General features: G+C 44.5%; 2 protein-coding genes across 2 annotated transcripts in view; both read right to left on the reverse strand.

Moving 5' to 3' along the window:
* LOC111151266 (keratin, type I cuticular Ha7-like) lies at nt 1-3,793 on the reverse strand. The gene is made up of 7 exons (XM_022509141.1): nt 3,212-3,793; nt 2,864-2,946; nt 1,849-2,005; nt 1,316-1,477; nt 1,104-1,229; nt 490-710; nt 1-82 (listed from the first exon to the last, which is right to left on the reverse strand). The coding sequence occupies exons 1-7, from the start codon at nt 3,701-3,703 to the stop codon at nt 1-3; spliced, it is 1,323 nt and encodes a 440-aa protein (XP_022364849.1). The 5' UTR covers nt 3,704-3,793.
* A 13,349-nt stretch (nt 3,794-17,142) lies between these two features.
* The window catches only part of LOC111151486 (keratin, type I cuticular Ha8-like), a 3,938-nt gene continuing 2,495 nt past the window's right edge, over nt 17,143-18,585 (reverse strand). The window contains exons 5-7 of the mRNA XM_022509499.1: nt 18,534-18,582; nt 17,835-18,055; nt 17,143-17,275 (exon numbers count right to left, since the gene is read on the reverse strand). Of these exons, the coding sequence (XP_022365207.1) occupies nt 17,143-17,275; nt 17,835-18,055; nt 18,534-18,582 (403 nt within the window). The remainder of the gene's footprint in view (nt 17,276-17,834; nt 18,056-18,533; nt 18,583-18,585) is intronic.

Consider the following 18,585-nt stretch of genomic DNA (forward strand, 5'->3'; position numbering starts at 1 on the left):
TTAGAGAGGGCTGCAGGTGGCAGGGGCACAGCCTGGACAAAGGACACAGGAGGCAGCCATAGAGCAGGGATTCATGGGGAGTCTGCAGGGGGGGAGAGAGAGAGAGGAAGAGTTAGACACGAGAAGTGCAAAGGTGTCTCAGGGACGCACAGAAAGGGCAACGCCAAACAGGTAAAGGACGGGTCTACCACCAAGTCACAGGGCCGCATGAACTCTGTATGACCAGTTCCTCGTCCACCCTCATCTATGTCTTTCCACATCCAGGAGCCCTCTGGGGGGACTCGACTTAGGAATCAGCTCTTCATATAACAACTGACCTACAGGGCAGTCTGCACACATCAGAGAGCTGAGTGCGTCCCTTAGCCAGCATGCACAGGGAGCCTTGTTCTTTCCGATGACATCTCCTTCCACAACCCATCAGTTATCTCTGAGGACCCGCCTGACCATCAGGTATGTATCTTGGGCAGAAAAAGATCCAATCACACATACTTGCAGTCCTCGCTCTCCAGAAGTTTCCGGTATGTGGCAATCTCGCACTCCAGCCGGGCCTTGACGTCCAGCAGCACCTGGTACTCCTGGTTCTGCCGCTCCAGGTCACCCCGGATCTCAGACAGCTGCTCCTCCACGTTGCTGATCAGCATCTGCATCTGGGCCAGCTCGGTGCCGAAGCGGGCGTCAGCCTCACACAGGGAGTTCTGCAGACAGTCTTTCTGTAATGGCAAAGGGGGAAGCAGGTGGAAAATTGTGGACTGTAGCCCTCAGTCTCTCCAGTAAGACTGTGACACCCCAAGGTATTGCCAGACCTGGAGAACAATCTAGCTCCTGTTAGAAGACCTCAGCTAGCAGACCTCAGCTGGAAGAACTAACAATGTGCCATTGCTCTTCATTGCAGACCCAGGATAAGTGTGCAGGACCTGCCCCATATGGGCGAATGTTCATTCCCCAGCATCCACATCTATGAGAAGGTTCTTGCACAGGCAAAGAAGTCAAGGTTTGAACTGTGTCCTGGTCTGTATTTAAGGGAGGCCAGTACTGAGCCAGGAACTGCTCTTGGGAGTGGGAGCCAAGCAGAGGCCTCTAGGCCTCTGTGCAAAGGAACTCACCAGCGTGTGCTGGGCCTGAAGCTCCACCTCCAGGGCGTTCACCGTGCGTCTCAGCTCCAGGATCTCTGACTGGCAGCACCGCAGCTCCTCGGAGCACGACATGTCCTGCTTGCTGATGCTTTCAGACTGAAGCACAAGGGCACAGCGACATAATCAGCAGCCTTCCCACAGGAAAGCCAGGGTCCCTCCCAGCTCTGAGGCAGTGCCCTCACCTGATCTCGGAACCACTCTTCCAGATCATTGTGGTTGGTCTGCACCATGGCCTCATAGTGGCACCGCATCTCCTGGAGCACCCTGCTCATGTCCACGGTGGGCTCCACGTCCAGCTTAATCTGGAGCTTGTCCCCCAGCTGGCTCCTCAGAATGCTCACTTCCTGCAGGAACAGAAGCACCCACATCCTGAGTGAGAAAGGGCTTTTGACAGAGCAGATGGCACCTGAACCCCTCCTCCAGACAAACAGCTTTAGGGGTGCCACCACTCGTGCACTGATGTAAAAAGTCTTGCCCATGGTCCACTGGGAAGAGCCCATTTGGACGCCTTCCTAAATTGACAAGGCAAACCTTTATAGACAAGAAGCTCTCCTTCCACCACCTCCCACACAGTCAGCCTGACTCCCAGGCCCAGATCAACTCTTCATCCCGATGCCAGCTGAGCTCAGGTTTGAATCCTAGAGCCCCAAGGTGAGCAGTGCTCTCCTTCCTGCCCAGGACCCTCCCCCAAGGGTCTGCAGCCCTGGGCCCAGACCTGTTCATGGTTCCTCTTGAGGCAGAGCAGCTCTTCCTTCAGGGACTCCTGCTGGGCCTCCAGGTCAGCCTTGGCCAGGCTCAGGTCATCCATGAGCTTGTGCATCCCACACATGTCTGCCTCTACCACTTGGCGCAGGGCGTGCTCACTCTCGTGCCTTCCAGCACAGGAAATGCAAAGTCAGCGGGACACCAAGGACATGTCCTCTCAGCTGCCCCTGGTTCCCACCAATGTGGATCCTCATTTCCTCAATTCATCAACATTCACCCTATTGGATCCTGTAGCTACAGAGCTCATGGTCAGGACAACTATCATTATGCCCACTGGATGGGATGAAATGGGAAACTGAGGCTCAGAAAGAATAAATGGATATTCCAGGATTGTCTGCTTGGTCAATAGTAAATACACAGATTCAACCAAAGTGTTCAAACAAGAATGCAGTGTCCATACTGCTAAAAAAGATCATTCAGCTGGAAAAGAATGGCTTAAAAGTAAGCCTTCTGGACCTAAAGCTTTCTAGTTTATCCCATGGATTAATCATTTTGCAGGATTTTTACACCCTTCTCATTCATTCAATTGCAACTCTTGAAAACAAGGAACTACAGTGACAATTTCTCCCACCGGTGAATTTGACCAAGAGTCAGTGCATCTGTCAACAGCCAATGCACTGAAAGTTTATTCTTACAATGACTTGATTTTGTTTCTGGCTCTAACACCAAGTTCTCTTATCTTCTAGATGTGGGGAGAAAATGACATGGGACCTGACCAATCTAGATGATTCTTCCTCTTTTTGTTTCAATGCTTTTGTTCTCTTTCTCCTATATAAGGACAATTTCTAGTAATAGGTTAAATTATGGTTTGGAAAGGAAGAATGTGAACACTTAGGTATTGATCCATTAATGCTTCTAGCCAGCAACTATTTTCAAACATCTACTTTGGGCAAGTACCATGATGGGCACCTAGAAATAGAACAAAAAAGAGGAGTCACTCTGAGCCCTTTTCTGGCCCTACTTACTTGATTCTGAAGTCATCGGCTGCCAGCTTGGCATTGTCAACTTGGATAATCAGCCTGGTATTCTCAGCCTTGCTGCATAGGATCTGAGGAAAAGCAGGAAGACAGTTTGCACACAAAACATCATACTCTGGGCTCCAGCTCTACAGGTAGCCTCTACACTCATATTCGAGAGAATCCAAGAACCCAAAGCTCCTTGAGCCTTCAGGACCATGTCCTGTGGGTGTGAAGCTAACAAATCTCTCACTGACTTGGTTCTGGGGCAAAGGTATGTTTAATGGAAAGGAGAAAAATGCCATGCCCTTCCACCTTCCTCAGACCCAGCGCACCCCAAGCTACTCTAAACCTCACCTTCTGCTGGAGCTCCTTGATGGTCTGGAAGTAGGACTGGTAGTCTGGACACATGGTAGACTCATGGCATTTGCTCGACTCTCGGATCTTGATCTCCAGCTCCTTGTTGTCCCGCTCCAGCTGGCGCACCTTCTCCAGGTAGTTGGCCAGACGGTCATTCAAGAACTTCATGGTTACCTTCTCATGGCCATTCGGGGCGCCTTCTGCATAGTTCTCACAGACTCCAATGTTGCCGGGAATGTTGCAGGTCCCTGGCAAGGGGCAAGCGGTGCAGCAGCTGAAGGGCATGCACAGACTGGGTTTGCCCAGAGGGGTTGCCCCCACACGGGCTCGGTTGGCATGTGCCATGGTGGCCGACAGGCACAGGGAGGCAGCCCTGGCCTCTGCCCCAGGCTGGCACACAATGTCAATGGAGGGGCCATAGACATTTGTTGGGGCAGGCAACCTGGTGCTGCCGGGACACTGGCATGAGCTGATGTAGCAGGAAGTCATGGTGTTAGGCTGAGGTTGCACAGAAGGTTGAGAGCAGCTGGAAAGGTCAAGCCACTGAGTCTGACAACCTCTTTCCCTCCTGGGCCTTTTATACCCCTCCCAGGTGGGTGTTGGCTCCATCCTTTGACCTCAGTGCCTCGATTCTCTCCCTATTGTTGTACGGTCATCCTGTTACTCAGCTGTTTAGTTTACTATTAAGAGTTCCCCGCCTCATTATAGGAATGTTGATGAATTTGTGGTGCCCTTTGATTTTTCATATCAGGTTATCTATTGACAAAAGGTCAGAGATTTCTATTTCTACCCAACAATCACCAGCAGTTAATTCAACTTCCAGACGTCCTCTCTCTGGACTGGGCCAGTATCTCTATGGATGAGGACACAAAGATTGAGTCTTTCAGCCAGTGATCTTTGTAGCAGAAGGGGCAATGACTCCCGTGCTTAGACTCAGGCAGACTTTCCTTGGAAGAGAAACACTAGTTTATAAAACTGGTAAGTCTACAGATACTTGATTATTGAGAGTTCTGATTTCTTCTTTCTTCTATCCTTTACACGGCACACTCCCCTTGAGAAGCTTAAAAGCATTAATGCATCCAGAAACATTAGAACTGGCTAAGTTTTGGTTGACTAGTCAGAATCAGTTTTCAGTCATTCACTTGTTCAGCATGTTTCCTGAACATTTCCTAGAACTTGGGCAGTGTGCTGGTTTTTTAACATGCAATGGCCCCTATTCTTCAGGAGAAAAGGGTACCCCAGAAACCTCAGGATATCTTCAAGAAACTTGAATGAGAACCATTGATCAATGGGAGTTGGTGAAAGAGAGGATCCATGGTCCTAACCAAGGATGTATCTAGTATCTAGGCGAAGCTACTAACAAACAACAACAACAACAAAACAACAACAATGAAAAGAAACTTTATTTGATCCAGAAAAGGGAACTGGGAGGGGGTATAGTTCAGTGGTAGAGCATTTGACTGCAGAAAAGGGAACTGGGACCAGAGCTCAAAGGATATCTAAAGAAAAGTTCAAGAACTAACATTTATGAAGATGTAAGATACAATAGCTATACTGTGGTATTCCTTCTTATTTAATCCTTACTACCTATGAGGCAGCTAGTCATAGCCTCAGTGTGCAGGTGAAGAAACTAAAGTCCATCTTCCAATTCACAGAGAAATAAATTGTCAAGAGCTTGATTCTGTCTAAGGTCTATAGGGCCCATTCATTCTCTTCCCACCCTGCCATGACCCCCAGTTAGAACAACTTATGTACTGCCTGTGTTGTTGCTTTGTCACAGGACTTAGTTGTTGGGCAACTTAGTTGTTGGACTTAGTTGTCGCAGGCTTAGTCGTTGGGCAAGAAGCTAATGTGAAAAGAACTAAAATATCTGAGGGTTCTTGTGTTCCAGCAAAAGAAGATGCCTAGACACAGAGCAGAAAGGACCAAAAAAATGCACACAGAAAGTCATATAAAAAGTCACTTTAGACTTAAAGTGGGCCTCACATCCCAGAGATTTGTTAGAGACCAAAGCAACCATGGGCTGTGAGGTCAGAGGTCGCCCCTCCAGAGTGCTAGAGGGAAAGTAGATGGACCGAAGAATGGAGGAAGAGTTAATCAGAGAACACCCCAGGAGAATATAAATAGGTCTTTTCTCTAATTCCTAAAATTCAAGAAAAAGCATCTCTAAGAAAACCAAATGAGAGGCAGTGGGTATGAGTATTGGTGAGACCTGGGCTCTTAGAATTCTCTCAAAAAGAAATAAAGAAATCTGGAATTCTTCCCAAAAGGAAAACCCACTGTGGGGTCAGTGCCAGTTACCCTGAGGTCACCAGTGAATAACCCCTTACAAACATTATAATTAGGAGACATCACCAGGCTTGGCCTTCCCATCCTTCAGAGGCTTCTAGGTCCAATCTGCATAAGTTCCATCTTCAAACACCTCTTTATTTCTTTCTTGCCTCATCCCAATGCATCACTTTAATCCAGAGAATTGGACCATTACAGTCATTTCCTTTGATTTGCTAAATAGGCTCCACGTTGTGGCCCTACTTCCTGGAAGGATTTATCCCATTGACTGAAATTATGGTTCCTTCCATCTCAGGACACACGCCACTTGTTACTTCTTAGGCTTCACAGCTGGAGTGTTGATGCCCTCCCTGACACCCCTCTCTAAAGTCCTGGCTTGGGCTCAGCGTGGTCTGTTTTACATAACGACACTGATGCCACCTGTTGCTCTTAGAGAAGAGGGTTATGCTGATTTTCTTTTGTCTCAAAAGAACTGGTAGTAAGTGGAAGACATGAGACAGGTGTTTGAGATGTTGTGAGCTGGGAAGGAGCCCATCCTTGACATCCCAGTCTGCCTCCTTTCACTCCCTGTAAAGAGCCCCTGGACCCTGAGAGCAACATATGGGCCAGGTTGTGTGGAGGGAAGTCCTGGCGATGAGTTGTGAAAAGAGAGGCAGTCTAGCAGCCCTCCTTCATTCACAGGGGCCACCCTATCGCTCTTTGGGAGTACAAGTTTTGGAGTTATAGTTTGTCTTCAGGGGGAGGTGAAGCACTGGGTCCAGAACAGCATCATTCAATGCCGGCGCTGGGACCTACCGAAACAACTCTTTGTGAAAGAGAAAGTAGTGAAGTTGGAGCAGCCCAGGGTTAGGATCTAGTCTGCAGCTACCTTATCTGTTGCCAAGGGGAGATTCTGAGGGTGTCTAAGGAAGCAGGTGCTGTCCGCATGCAGCGTGCTCTGTGTGTGTTACACCAGGAAGATGTCAAACCACAGCAGGTGGTCCGTCCTGACCCAGCTGTGTCCGTACATCCTCAGACATGCTGGACGAGGGGGTTCCAGGACGGACACCTTCAAGGACATTTGTGAGGAGGGAGTTCTAGGACGGACACCCAGAAGGCCACCTCAAGAGGCTTTGAAAAAGACCAAAAGTTGCCGCTGTCTTCTCTATTAAGTGGGATTTTATGATATGATTACTTAGAAATCTTAAGTCTGATTTAAGGGTCTTTATTAATAGTTTCTGCTTTATTCTTATCCCAGGTCTCTAGGGCATCAGAGACTAGATGACAAAAACAATTATCTGTACTTCCTCTCTCCATCCCCTGATAACAGGTTTCCTTTATAACACTCTAGGGCAGCACATTTGCCCTTATTTATCTCCTACCCAGGCCCATTATGAAGCCCTTTAATGCAACATAGCAGTGTGGTGAAGACCAAGAACTCTGGAGCCAGCCGGCCTGGATTCAGATTTTGGATCTACCCTTTATTACTAGCTGTGAAAACTTGGCCTGGTGGCTTGACCTCTCTGTGTTGAGATTTCTACATATGCAAAACGGAGGCAGTAATAGCATCTAGCTCATAGACTTGTTTTAACTATTAAAGAGTTTGATCTCTGTAAACCATTTAAAATAATGTCCAGCACATGGCAGAGTAAATTCTAAAATAAGTGCTAGCTGGCTTTTTTCCAGTGGCTTTTAATCATCGGTTTAGATGCTCACATCATTTGAAATTTTAAAATGCTTATTAAATTACCATTTTGTACCTATTTAAATGAGCAAAGATCAAAAAGGTTGATGTCACAATGTTGGCAATGAATAGAAAACAGGCATTGTCAAACACTGTTGGGTGGGCCAGTAAATCATGCAGCCTCTTCAAGGCAGTTCAGCAACATCTATGCAAATAGCAATTGTGCATACCCTGTGACCCAATAATTCCACTTCCAGGAATTACCCCAGATGCACCTACATAGACCCGTGCATAAGAATAACAAGAGTATTTATTGCAATATCTGGGGAATGATAGCAGACTAGAGAGAAATGAAACACCCACCGAAAGAAGCCTGGGTAAGTGAATTGTAGTATATGCATATAAGGAAAAGCTTGCCACCATTGCAAATAATGAGGTAGATATACAGAGATACAGATATAGTAACATAGAAATGACACCTGCAATGTAAGCTTCAGTGAAGAAAAGGTCAAATGCTCAACGAGATACCCAGTGTGCTACTTTTTATATTTACCCAAAGGGGAATACATTTATGGTGAGGATGAATCTCAGACCATAAAGTTAGGTGTGAAAGACATGTAGCTTTACTTTCTTGTGCTTGAACTAAATTGTACTTTTAATCTTCATCCCACATCACAGCAAGTGGCAGAATCATCTTGAGGACCCCTTCCCGAGAGGTGACCCTGAGTTCCAGGGGCCTTTTCTCCGGGATGTTGGGAGACAGGAGGTGGGCAGGGATCAGCCCTTGGTATTTTCCTCCATCCACACTGTAAGAGAGACCCATGTGGGCCCTCCTGCCCAGTTCTCAGCTATCAGAACACCCCGGTGTTGCCATGGTATCGTCATCCTCACCCACATGGCCCTTGAGCTCTCGGGGCTCCCTTTGCTCCATTTGTGCTACTCTCTGATCCACAGAGTCATGTCTCAGCTTCAGTACCATCCTGGGCCTCGGGATTGTCTATATTTTCTCAGGCCCTCTGTCCAGACTCCCCATGAACTATTTCTCCCCTAGGGTCTTGGTGCCTCTCCAAGTTCTACCTGGGAAAAGGAGAAGAGATGCCCTCTGGTCCTACATTCCCCAACCTATTACCCTTCTGCCCCTTGACTCTGTATCCCAGCCTGGGTAAAGGGGTGGGACAAACAGGGGATCCACCAGCATCTAAATTCTCTTCCCTTCCCCTCCTCTTTGTTCCTCAATCCCAGATGCCTTCCTCTGACTGGAAGGTGGGACGTTTCCCCTTACTCATCTCATCCAAGTCCATTCTCTTGTCAACTCAGGGCTTGGACTCATGAGATTCAAAACCTCTTCCCTGTCTTCTGCTATGCCATCCTTCTCCCAAATCACTGAGAGCTGCTTGGGCTACAGCTATTAGAAGGGCCCAGGGTATGAGAAATATAGTGATGATCATCTGTTAGAACCTCAAAATTTGCTTCCTCTCCTCTGTATACATACGGAAACTTAATTTGTGGAGGAGGACTATTTCCATGGTGTAGGCTTCACTTCTGTTTCAAGTTTTCACAAGATGTATGTTCTATGTGTATAATTTTTGTAAGCTAGTTTTTTTTTTAAGAAGCCTTTCTACAAACAAACAAACAAAAAATGCTTGGTGTTTTCTGAGAGTTTGCACACTCTTGGGGTCCATTTCCCCTTTCAGGTATCTATGACTTTTGTGCTGAACTGGTTGGGTTCAGATGTTGTTCTGCCCAGCATTCAAAAGCCCCTTTGCCCTCCACAGTCTCATCTTTGAGTGGTGATTCTGGTTGATGAGGTCCTTGGGACATTAGGCTAGGAGCCATGTCCTCTATCCTGTGCCCCCAAAGACTTGTGGATTTCCCCCCCCCCAATGTTGGGAGTCCATTTCTCTGAGCTTCTCGGGGTACCATGTCCTATGGATGTGAAGCTAACAAATCTCTCACTGACTTGGTTCTGGGGCAAAGGTATGTTTAATGGAAAGGAGAAAAATGCAATTGTAGAAACTTGTAGAGTGGATGATTTAGGAAGTTGGGAAAATATGAAATTCTGAATAACTCATTGTCAAACTATTTATTTGGTCCACTTCACAGTTTTTATGCAATATAAATAGGTAAATATTGGGGAGCCCAGGTGGCTCAGTCAGGTGAACATCTGACTCTTGATTTCGGCTCAGGTCATGATCTCAGGGTTGTGAGATCAAGCCCTGCATCAGGCTCTGTTCTCTGTGTAGAATCTGTTTGCTCCTCTCTCCCTCTTCCTCTCCCTCTGCCCTCCCCCTGCTTGCTCTCGCTCTCTCTCTCTCAAAAAAATAATAAACAAACCTTTAAAAATAGGTAAATATTGACAACTCTGTGTTATTTTTCACATTGAAAACCTATTATTAAATACCCTAATTCTGAAACATTCTTAGGGTCAAGTGTATCTCTGGGAATTCATGTTTCTCAACTGAAGAGTTGCCTTCAAGAGAAAGCAGCTTTGTCCAGGTTCCCAGAGCATTCAGTCAGTTCCTCTTCTCCACTCACACTAAATCCTCAGTTTACCTTAAACATAGCCCTCTCCATAGTGTGCTCTGTTGCCAGCATATGCAGAAGACCCTTGGAAGCAGGGATTTTGCCTTATTGTTTTTGTCTTGTTCATCTCTGTAATTCCCAACACAAGAAATCATAGGAAATGCCCAATCAATGAAAACATGAAAGAAAGAATTAAATGAACTCAGCTCAGAGCCAATCACACTCAGTTTATCCTCCACTGTGCCTGGTACATGGTGATGCTCAGAAATTATGTGATGAATGAATGAATGAATGAATGTAGTATGAACCAAACAGTAGCTTCTTGTCCCAAGGACAGAAAATCCTTGACTTCTAAACCCTATCATCTTAAATCAAATCAAAATCAAGATAACATTTGTTTTCATCTAGGAACATACTTCTATGAAAAGTCCTACAGAGCATTCAAAAGCAGATCACACTGAATTATGTATTTAGCCCATGTCCTTTTGGGAAAAGAATAGAATTATTTAATGACAGAATCTATCACGTTGATTGTACTGAGAATAGTCCTTCTCTGCTAATGACATATTCCCCCCTTCAAAGTCATCCTCTACCCCTTCTCAGATAACTGATTTGACCCATGAAATGTTCAAAACAGACAAGGCATTTAGGAGGAATTAGGCAGCAGTGAGCGGGGGCAGATTAGCTCATTCAGGAACTGATAATACACTGTCCTGTAAGGTTTATACTAAATAAATCAAATGGTTTACATGGTGTCAGTGACCATTTCCAAATTATACTATGTCAGTGACCCTGTGTATAAAAAATGGGGCTATCCAAGGCTCACATGGCAGGGTCTCCCTGTATTGTTTTTTGATTCGGTGTAGTTTCAGATGTATAATACAGTGATTCAACAATTCTATACATTACTCAGTGTTCATCATGATAAATGCATTCTTAATCTCCTCTATTTCAACCTCTCCTCATCTATAACCCCTCTGGCAACCACTGGTTTATTCTCTGTATTTAAGGGTCTGGTTTTTTGTTTGTCTTTTTTTTTTCCTTTGTTCGTTTGTTTTGTTTCTTAAATTCCACATATGAGTGAAATCATGTGGTATTTGTCTTTCTCTGACTAACTTATTTCACTTAGCATTATGCCCTCTAGAGCCATTCACGTTGTTGCAAATGGTAAGGTTTCATTCTTTTATACAGCTCAATAATATTCCATTGTGTATATATACCACCTCTTCTTTAACCATTTGTCTATCAATGGACACTTGAGTTGCTTCCATATCTTTGCTATTGTAAATAACGCTGCAATAAACATAGAGGTGCATATATCTTTTCAAATTAGTGTTTTCATTTTCTTTGGTTAAATACCCAGTAGTGGAATTACTGGATCATATGGTAATTCTATTTTTAAATTTTTGAGGAAAGAAGGTATCTATTTTTTTATAGTACATCATTAGTTTTTGATGTAATGTTCAATGATTCACTGGTTGCATATAACACCCAGTGCTCATCACAACACGTGCCCTCCTTAATACCGGTCACCCAGTTACCCCATCCCCCACCCCTCCCTTCTGTAAACCTCAGTTTGTTTCCCGAAGCCAGAGTCTTATATGGTTTTGTCTCCCTCTCTGATTTCTTCCCATTCAGTTTTCACTCCCTTCCGCTGTGGTCCTGCATACTATTCCTTATGTTCCACATGAGTGAAACCGTATGATAATTGTCTCTCCCTGATTGATTTATTTCACTTAGTAATTTCCTCCAGGACCATACATGTTGATGCAAAAGTTGGGTATTCATCCTTTCGGATGACTGAGTAATATTCCATTGTGTTTATTATCCACATCTTCTTTATCCATTCTTCTGCTGAAGGGCATCTCAGCTCTTTCGACAGTTTGGATATTGTGGTGCATATGACCATTGGAGTGCATATGACCCTTCTTTTCTACTTCTGTATCTTTAGGGTAAATACCCAGTAGTGCAATCGCTGGGTCATAGGGTAGCTCTATTTTCAATTTTGAGGAACCTCCACACTATTTTCCAAAATGTCTCTACCAACTTGCCTTCCCACTGATAGTGTAAGAGGGTTCCCCTTTCTCCACAACCTCACTAACATTTGTTGTTTCCTATCTTGTTAATTTTTGCCATTCTAACTGGTGTGAAGTGGTATCTCATTGTGGTTTTTGACTTGCATTTCCCTGATGGCTAGTGATGTTGAACATTTTTTCATGTGTCTGTTAGCCATTTGTATGTCTTCTTTGGAGAAGTGTCTGTTCATGTCTTCTGCCCATTTCTTTTCTGTTTTTTAATATTTTTTTTATTTTTTTATAAATATATTATTAGCCCCAGGGGTACAGGTCTGCGAATCGCCAGGTTTACACACTTCACAGCACTCACCATAGCACATACCCTCCCCAATGTCCATAACCCCACCACCCTCTCCCTCCCCCACCCCGTAACCCTCAGTTTGTTTTGTGAGATTAAGAGTCTCTTATGTTTTGTCTCCCTCCCAATGCCATCTTGTTTCATTTATTCTTTTCCTACCCCCCAAACCCCCCATGTTGCATCTCTACGTCCTCATATTAGGGAGATCATATGATAGTTGTCTTTCTCCAATTGACTTATTTCACTAAGCATAATACCCTCTAGTTCCATCCACATTGTCACAAATGGCAAGATTTCATTTCTTTTGATGGCTGCATAGTATTCCATTGTACATATATACCACCTCTTCTTTATCCATTCATCTGTTGATGGACATCTAGGTTCTTTCCATAGTTTGGCTATTGTGGACATTGCTGCTATAAACATTCGGGTGAACATGCCCCTTTGGATCACTACATTTGTATCTTTAGGGTAAATACCCAGTAGTGCAATTGCTGGGTCATAGGGTAGCTCTATTTTCGACTTTTTGAGGAACCTCCATGCTGTTTTCCAGAGTGGTTGCCCCAGTTGCGTTCCCACCAACAGTGTAAGAGGGTTCCCCTTTCTCCGCATCCTCGCCAGCATCTGTCATTTCCTGACTTGTTAATTTTAGCCATTCTGACTGGTGTGAGGTGGTATCTCATTGTGGTTTTGATTTGTATTTCCCTGATGCCAAGTGATGTGGAGCACTTTTTCATGTGTCTGTTGGCCATCTGGATGTCTTCTTTTCCTGACCATTTCTTTTTTTTTTTTTTAAGATTTTTTATTTATTTATTTGACAGACAGAGATTGCAAGCAGGCAGAAAAGCAGGCAGAGAGAGAGGAGGAAGCAGGCTCCCTGCTGAGCAGAGAGCCCGATGCGGGGCTCGATCCCAGGACCCTGGGATCATGACCTGAGCCGAAGGCAGAGGCTTTAACCCACTGAGCCACCCAGGCGCCCCTCCTGCCCATTTCTTGATGGATGATTTATTTGGGGAGTGTTGAGTTTGAGAAGTTCTTTATAGATGTTGAATACCAGCCCTTTATCTGTATTGACCTTTTCAAATATCTTCTCCCATTTTGTGGGTTGCCTCTTAGTTTTTTTACATTTACTTTGCTGTGCAGAAGCTTTTTATCTTGAAGTCCCAAAAGTTCATTTTTGCTTTTGTTTCCCGTGCCTTTTGAGATGTGTCTTAAAAGAAGTCCCTGTGGCCAAAGTCAAAGATGTTATTGCCTATGTTCTCCTGTAGGATTTTCATGGATTCCTATCTCACATTGAGGTCTTTCATCCATTTTGAGTTTATCTTTGTGTATGGCCTAAAAAAAAATGGGTCCAGTTTCATTCTTCTATATGTGGCTGTCCAATTTTCCCTGCACATTTATTGAAGAGACGGTCTTTTTTCCATTGGCTATTCTTTCCTGATTTGTCAAAGATTAGTTGGCCATAGAGATGAGGGTCCATTTCTGGGGTCTCTATTATGTTCCATTGATCTATGTGTCTGTTTTTGTGCCAATACCATACTGTCTTGATGATTACAGCTTGGTAATATAGTTTGAAGTCAGCCATTGTGATGCCACCAGCTTTGGTTTTCTTTTTCAACATTCCTCTAGTGATTCAGGGTCATTTCAGGTTCCATACAAATTTTAGGATTGTTTGTTCCAGCTCTGTGAAAAAGATCAATGGTATTTTGATAGGGATTGTTTTGAAAGCATAGATTGCTCTGTGCAGCATAGACATCTTAACAATGTTTATTCTTCCAATATATGAGCATGGAATGTTTTTCCATCTTTTTGTGCCCTCCTCAATTTCTTTCATAAGTGTCTCTCTTTAAAAGGCGGCTCACTCATTCAAAATAACAGAGGATAAATGTGTTAAGTGAGGCACGGACTGCATGGAGCACTGGGTGTGGTACAAAAACAATGAATACTGTTATGCTGAAAATAAATTTTAAAAAATAAAAAAATTAAAAAAATGTGTTAAGTAATAAAATGAGAGTTGCTTTACAGCCAGTGAAATTTAGATCTGAGTCCTAGATCAGCCACTTGCCAAATTACATCTATAGTCAAGCTATTTAAGTTCTGTGAGCATCACTGCTTCATATTTTAAAAGCAGTTATAACTTCTGCCCTACAAGAATGCTGGAGAGTGGTATTCTGTTCTTGGGAAGAAGAGACAGCATTTAACATCAGATGGGAGGAAGACACAACTATATAAAACTCCATTTTACAACTGTGCTGTTAAAATAAACTGAGGGTTTGGGAGGGGAGGGGGTGGGGTTGGGTGAACCTGGTGGTGGGTGTTAAGGAGGACACCTATTGCATGGAGCACTGGGTGAGGTGCATAAACAATAAATTTTGGCACACACACACACACACACACACAAAATTAAATTAATTTTTTAAAAAGGAAAAAAAATTTTTTTAAAATTAAACTGTGCAGTTATATTCAAATATTTAACCATCAGAGAGGGGGGAGAGCAAAGCAGGCTCTGTGCAATGTAGATGTTGCTTTTCACAAGAAGGAAAGAAATGCACCAGCCACAGAGTGAGGGGACTGAAGCTGGCCAAAAGTAGGAAACTGGATCTTTCCCGAAAGGCAGTGCTCCAGTGGTGGGCACCAATACAGCAGGTCCCATCTCATTCATTTCACTTCTCAGAAAAAAGCAAAGGTTGCAGAGGAAGCTTTCCAGCTCATGGGAAGAAAAAACAAACCAGTTTCTGGAAAGACTCCTGTTCCTGCCCCAACACAGGCCAGTCAATCCACTTCAGACAAAATGGTGAGTTGAAATCATGAGAAGTTCTTCCTGAGCATCACCCCTCAGCACCAGGACACACTCAGGACTGGTATCTGTAGCCCAAAATGCCAACAAGCAGTTTGTCCCCATGGCTGCCTTGAGCCATCCCAGTCTTTACTCTGACATGGGTGGTCAAAGTGACTTCATTTCTCCTTGTTGCTTTTTTTCTTTTATGATGGCACAAGACCTGAGAAGCAGTGAGGCTAATAGGAGCTATTCTTTTTCTTTTTTTTTTTCCCTTCTTCTTCTTCTATTTTTTTTTTTTTTTTGCTATTCTTTTTTAGCTGTTAACCACATTTAGAAGGCAGGGCTGCAAATGGTAATAATCTCTATTCCTCCAAAACAAAGCCTCCAAAATGGAGTTCTACAAGAATCACAGTGGCCTTTAGAATTACTGAGTGCCTCTGGGGACTAGAGCATATTCTCCCATCACTTCAACAATGGTGGACCCAAAGGAAGAAAAAGGAAATAAGAGCACCCACAAAATTGGGCCCCCTGTTGTTGGATAGATTCAATATAAAGGAGTTGCTAAGAAGGCTCTATATACCCCTTGGAGCAAAGTTTTCTTCTTTGAACTAATGCAAATAGTCAAATAAAATTTGCTCTGGAAAGCAAGTTATTAAGTGCACCATTTTGTTTCTGATTGTATTTAGCTGCTGGAGGAAATTCATTTTAGCTGCCCAGAGGAAAAAACCCGAGGCCATGGGTGAACTCTGAGCAGTTTGGGTCAGCACTCACATTCCTAATTATATGACATTGGCTCTGGATGAAATTAATGTGGTGCTTTCTCCTTTTCAGATTTTTTAAATTTCTGTCATCTCACCCATAGAATCCATGACAGATCTAGGATGTAAGTAGGAAAGATGACATAACCTTCATTTTATAGCAGGGGGAAAACGCTGAATTAAATGATGATTCTCAAGCCCCATAACAAGTCAGAGATAAAGTCAGGAAGGCACATTCGTTCTTTCAACAGATGTTTATTAAGCATCTACTCTTTACCAAGCAGTGAGCTAGGCTCTGGGGAAGCAGCAGTGGACAAACGCTAATCTCCAGGAAGCATTTTAATGAAAAAACAATGGAGAAGCAGGCAATTTTAGTTGTTGAGAGCTACCATGGTGACAGTAAGCCGGACAGAGGGTGACAAGGCTGTGATCATTGTGGACCGATGGCCAAGCAGGCGCTCTCAGAAGTGACATTTCTGCTGAGGCCTGAATAACAAGAAAGAGGGAGAAAGCATTCCAAGGAGGAAGAAGAACAGGGACCAGTCTCAGGCATGTCCAAGGAATGCACTGGCCAATGTGGCCGCATCATGATGAAGAAAGACAGGGTGGGAAGACATGATGTGGGGGCATAGAAGGTAAGCAAGACTAAAAATTTTGAAACAATCGTAATGCTGTATTTTCCATTACCCTACATCATCATGTCTGGCAGTGTGACCTATTGAATCAATAGGTTTAATATTTCAGGAGAAATACTAGAAAAATAAAGTCAGCATTCAAATTTTACTGTAAAATTAGATGAAAAGATAGGTATAACCAGATAATTGTCAGGAGAGTCAAGATTTCTGGAGAAGATTTTTTTTTTTAAATCTGAAAGTTCCCTTTACATAGCAAGAGGCAAGTCTGGTCCTTTGTCAGAGATAGAACTCTGAGTGAAGAGGCTCAAATCTGATACAAGGGAAGTTCCCATTTAACCCTAGAGAGGAAATGGAGCCACTTCCGAGGCAGGGAGGCCGGAGGATAGGAGAAAGGAAGTAGAAGAGGAAGTAGTCAGATACGTAGTATCTAGTTCCATTGCCCCCTTGCAGGAACCATTACCCAAGGCTGGAGATGTGATAATTAGTACATTGGGGAGAATCCCAAACACAGAAGTTTGTTCCTCACTTTCCTGGTCACAAACTGAAAAGTTTTCAAACTAAAATGGTATTTGAAATGCAAATGCAATCTCAGGTCCCACCCTATCCTCTCCTCCAAGATACTTCCTCAATCTGATCCTATACCTGAATCTCTCCAATGTAGATATCCCCAAGCCACCACTGGTGTCTGGGATCCAGCCACTAAGGTCATGGAACTGATCTGGGAAAATTCAGAGCTAAAAAGGAAGACTTTCAACTAAGATTTCACTTCTCCTGATATCTTGTGGCCTTTGAAAGGCCTCTGAATAGAGAAAGTCAGCAATAGTTAGAAACCATACTGCCTGGATGTATAATAAACATTTCTCCTTGGCATCCCCTCACTTTAATCACCCCTGCTGGTGCATGGGCATTCAGAACCGGCTCCCAGTGCTGGTTCCACAGGCTGGTCCAGGCACACAAGTGTTGCAGGGTGCGCAGCTTGGACGAGGTGTGCAGGGGGTAGTCACACAGGAGGCAGAGGTGGAGCATGGATTGCAAGGGAGTCTGTTGAAAGATAGAAAAGGTGAACAAAGTTAGGGATGGGAAATGAATGATATGTGATGGAGAACAAAGAAGGAGTCTCCACTCCAAAGCTACAAGACAGGGACCCAGCAGAAGCCCTGGCCATTGACCCCTACTGTGCACCCCTAGGACTAGACTGAGTGATCTTAAAATGCCTTCCAGAATGAGGTTTTCTATATGAGAATCAGGTTCTATCCTACAGGCTAGAAAATACAAAGAAGGGTTGACAAGAGAGCAAAAGCAAGTCTTGCTGGGGACTATACTCAAATCTCCTGCTGGAAGTGTAGCCACATGTCTACATAGCTGCTCTCCCCAGTCAGTGGCTAAGCCAAGCAGCCCCATTGAAGACCTGGCAATGGACAGTGGACAGTCAATCCCTTCACATTCTCTCAACAATGCACAGCGTGAGCAGTGGACAGAGCTATGGGTCACTCGGCAGAAGCATAGACTGCCTTCTTCTTTGTAGACAACACTGCTATTACCCTGAGAATCTCATGAGAATTGAGCAAATGATATGTCCAAGTGCCTAGATCACACATACTTGCAATCCTCGCTCTCCAGAAGTTTCCGGTACGTGGCAATCTCGCACTCCAGCCGGGCCTTGACGTCCAGCAGCACCTGGTATTCCTGGTTCTGCCGCTCCAGGTCACCCCGAATCTCAGACAGCTGCTCCTCCACGTTGCTGATCAGCACCTGCATCTGGGCCAGCTCGGTACCAAAGCGGGCATCAGCTTCACACAGGGAGTTCTGCAGACAGTCTTTCTGTAATGGGAAATAATGGGGTAAGAGACCGAGATGTCCCAAAATTCAGCAGTGAAAATCATGGCCAATTTCACCATGGGGCACATTCCAAGAGGTGACAGGACATTCCCACAACTCTAGAGGAATCACCGCCAACATCACCATGACTTTTCACAAAAAAATCTAGCTTGAGGAACAGTGTCCTGGTCATCCCTGGATTCCCAATACCTGACAATGTAGAAACCCAGTGAAAACTTGTGGAATGAATGAGTGCCTGAACCTCCACATGTTATTCTAAAGAAAGTGGAGTTGACTTGTAAAAGGAACCGCTTTTCAGGATCAAACTAACCTTGATAGCAACACACCTTCCCCAAGGACAGAGGGACCCAGACCCTGAGTTCTGCCTGTCAGTGGAACTGATGAGTGGGACTCCTGAGAGATGCTGCTAGCAGGCCATGGTCTGTGGCACTAGCAACATGGTGAGGGTGTAGAACCATACCAGGCTGTGCTGGGCCTGAAGCTCCACCTCCAGGGCGTTCACCGTGCGTCTC

This window comes from Enhydra lutris, unplaced genomic scaffold, assembly GCF_002288905.1.
Source record: "Enhydra lutris kenyoni isolate GAN:26980312 unplaced genomic scaffold, ASM228890v2 scaffoldscaffold26, whole genome shotgun sequence".
Lineage (NCBI taxonomy): Eukaryota > Metazoa > Chordata > Mammalia > Carnivora > Mustelidae > Enhydra > Enhydra lutris.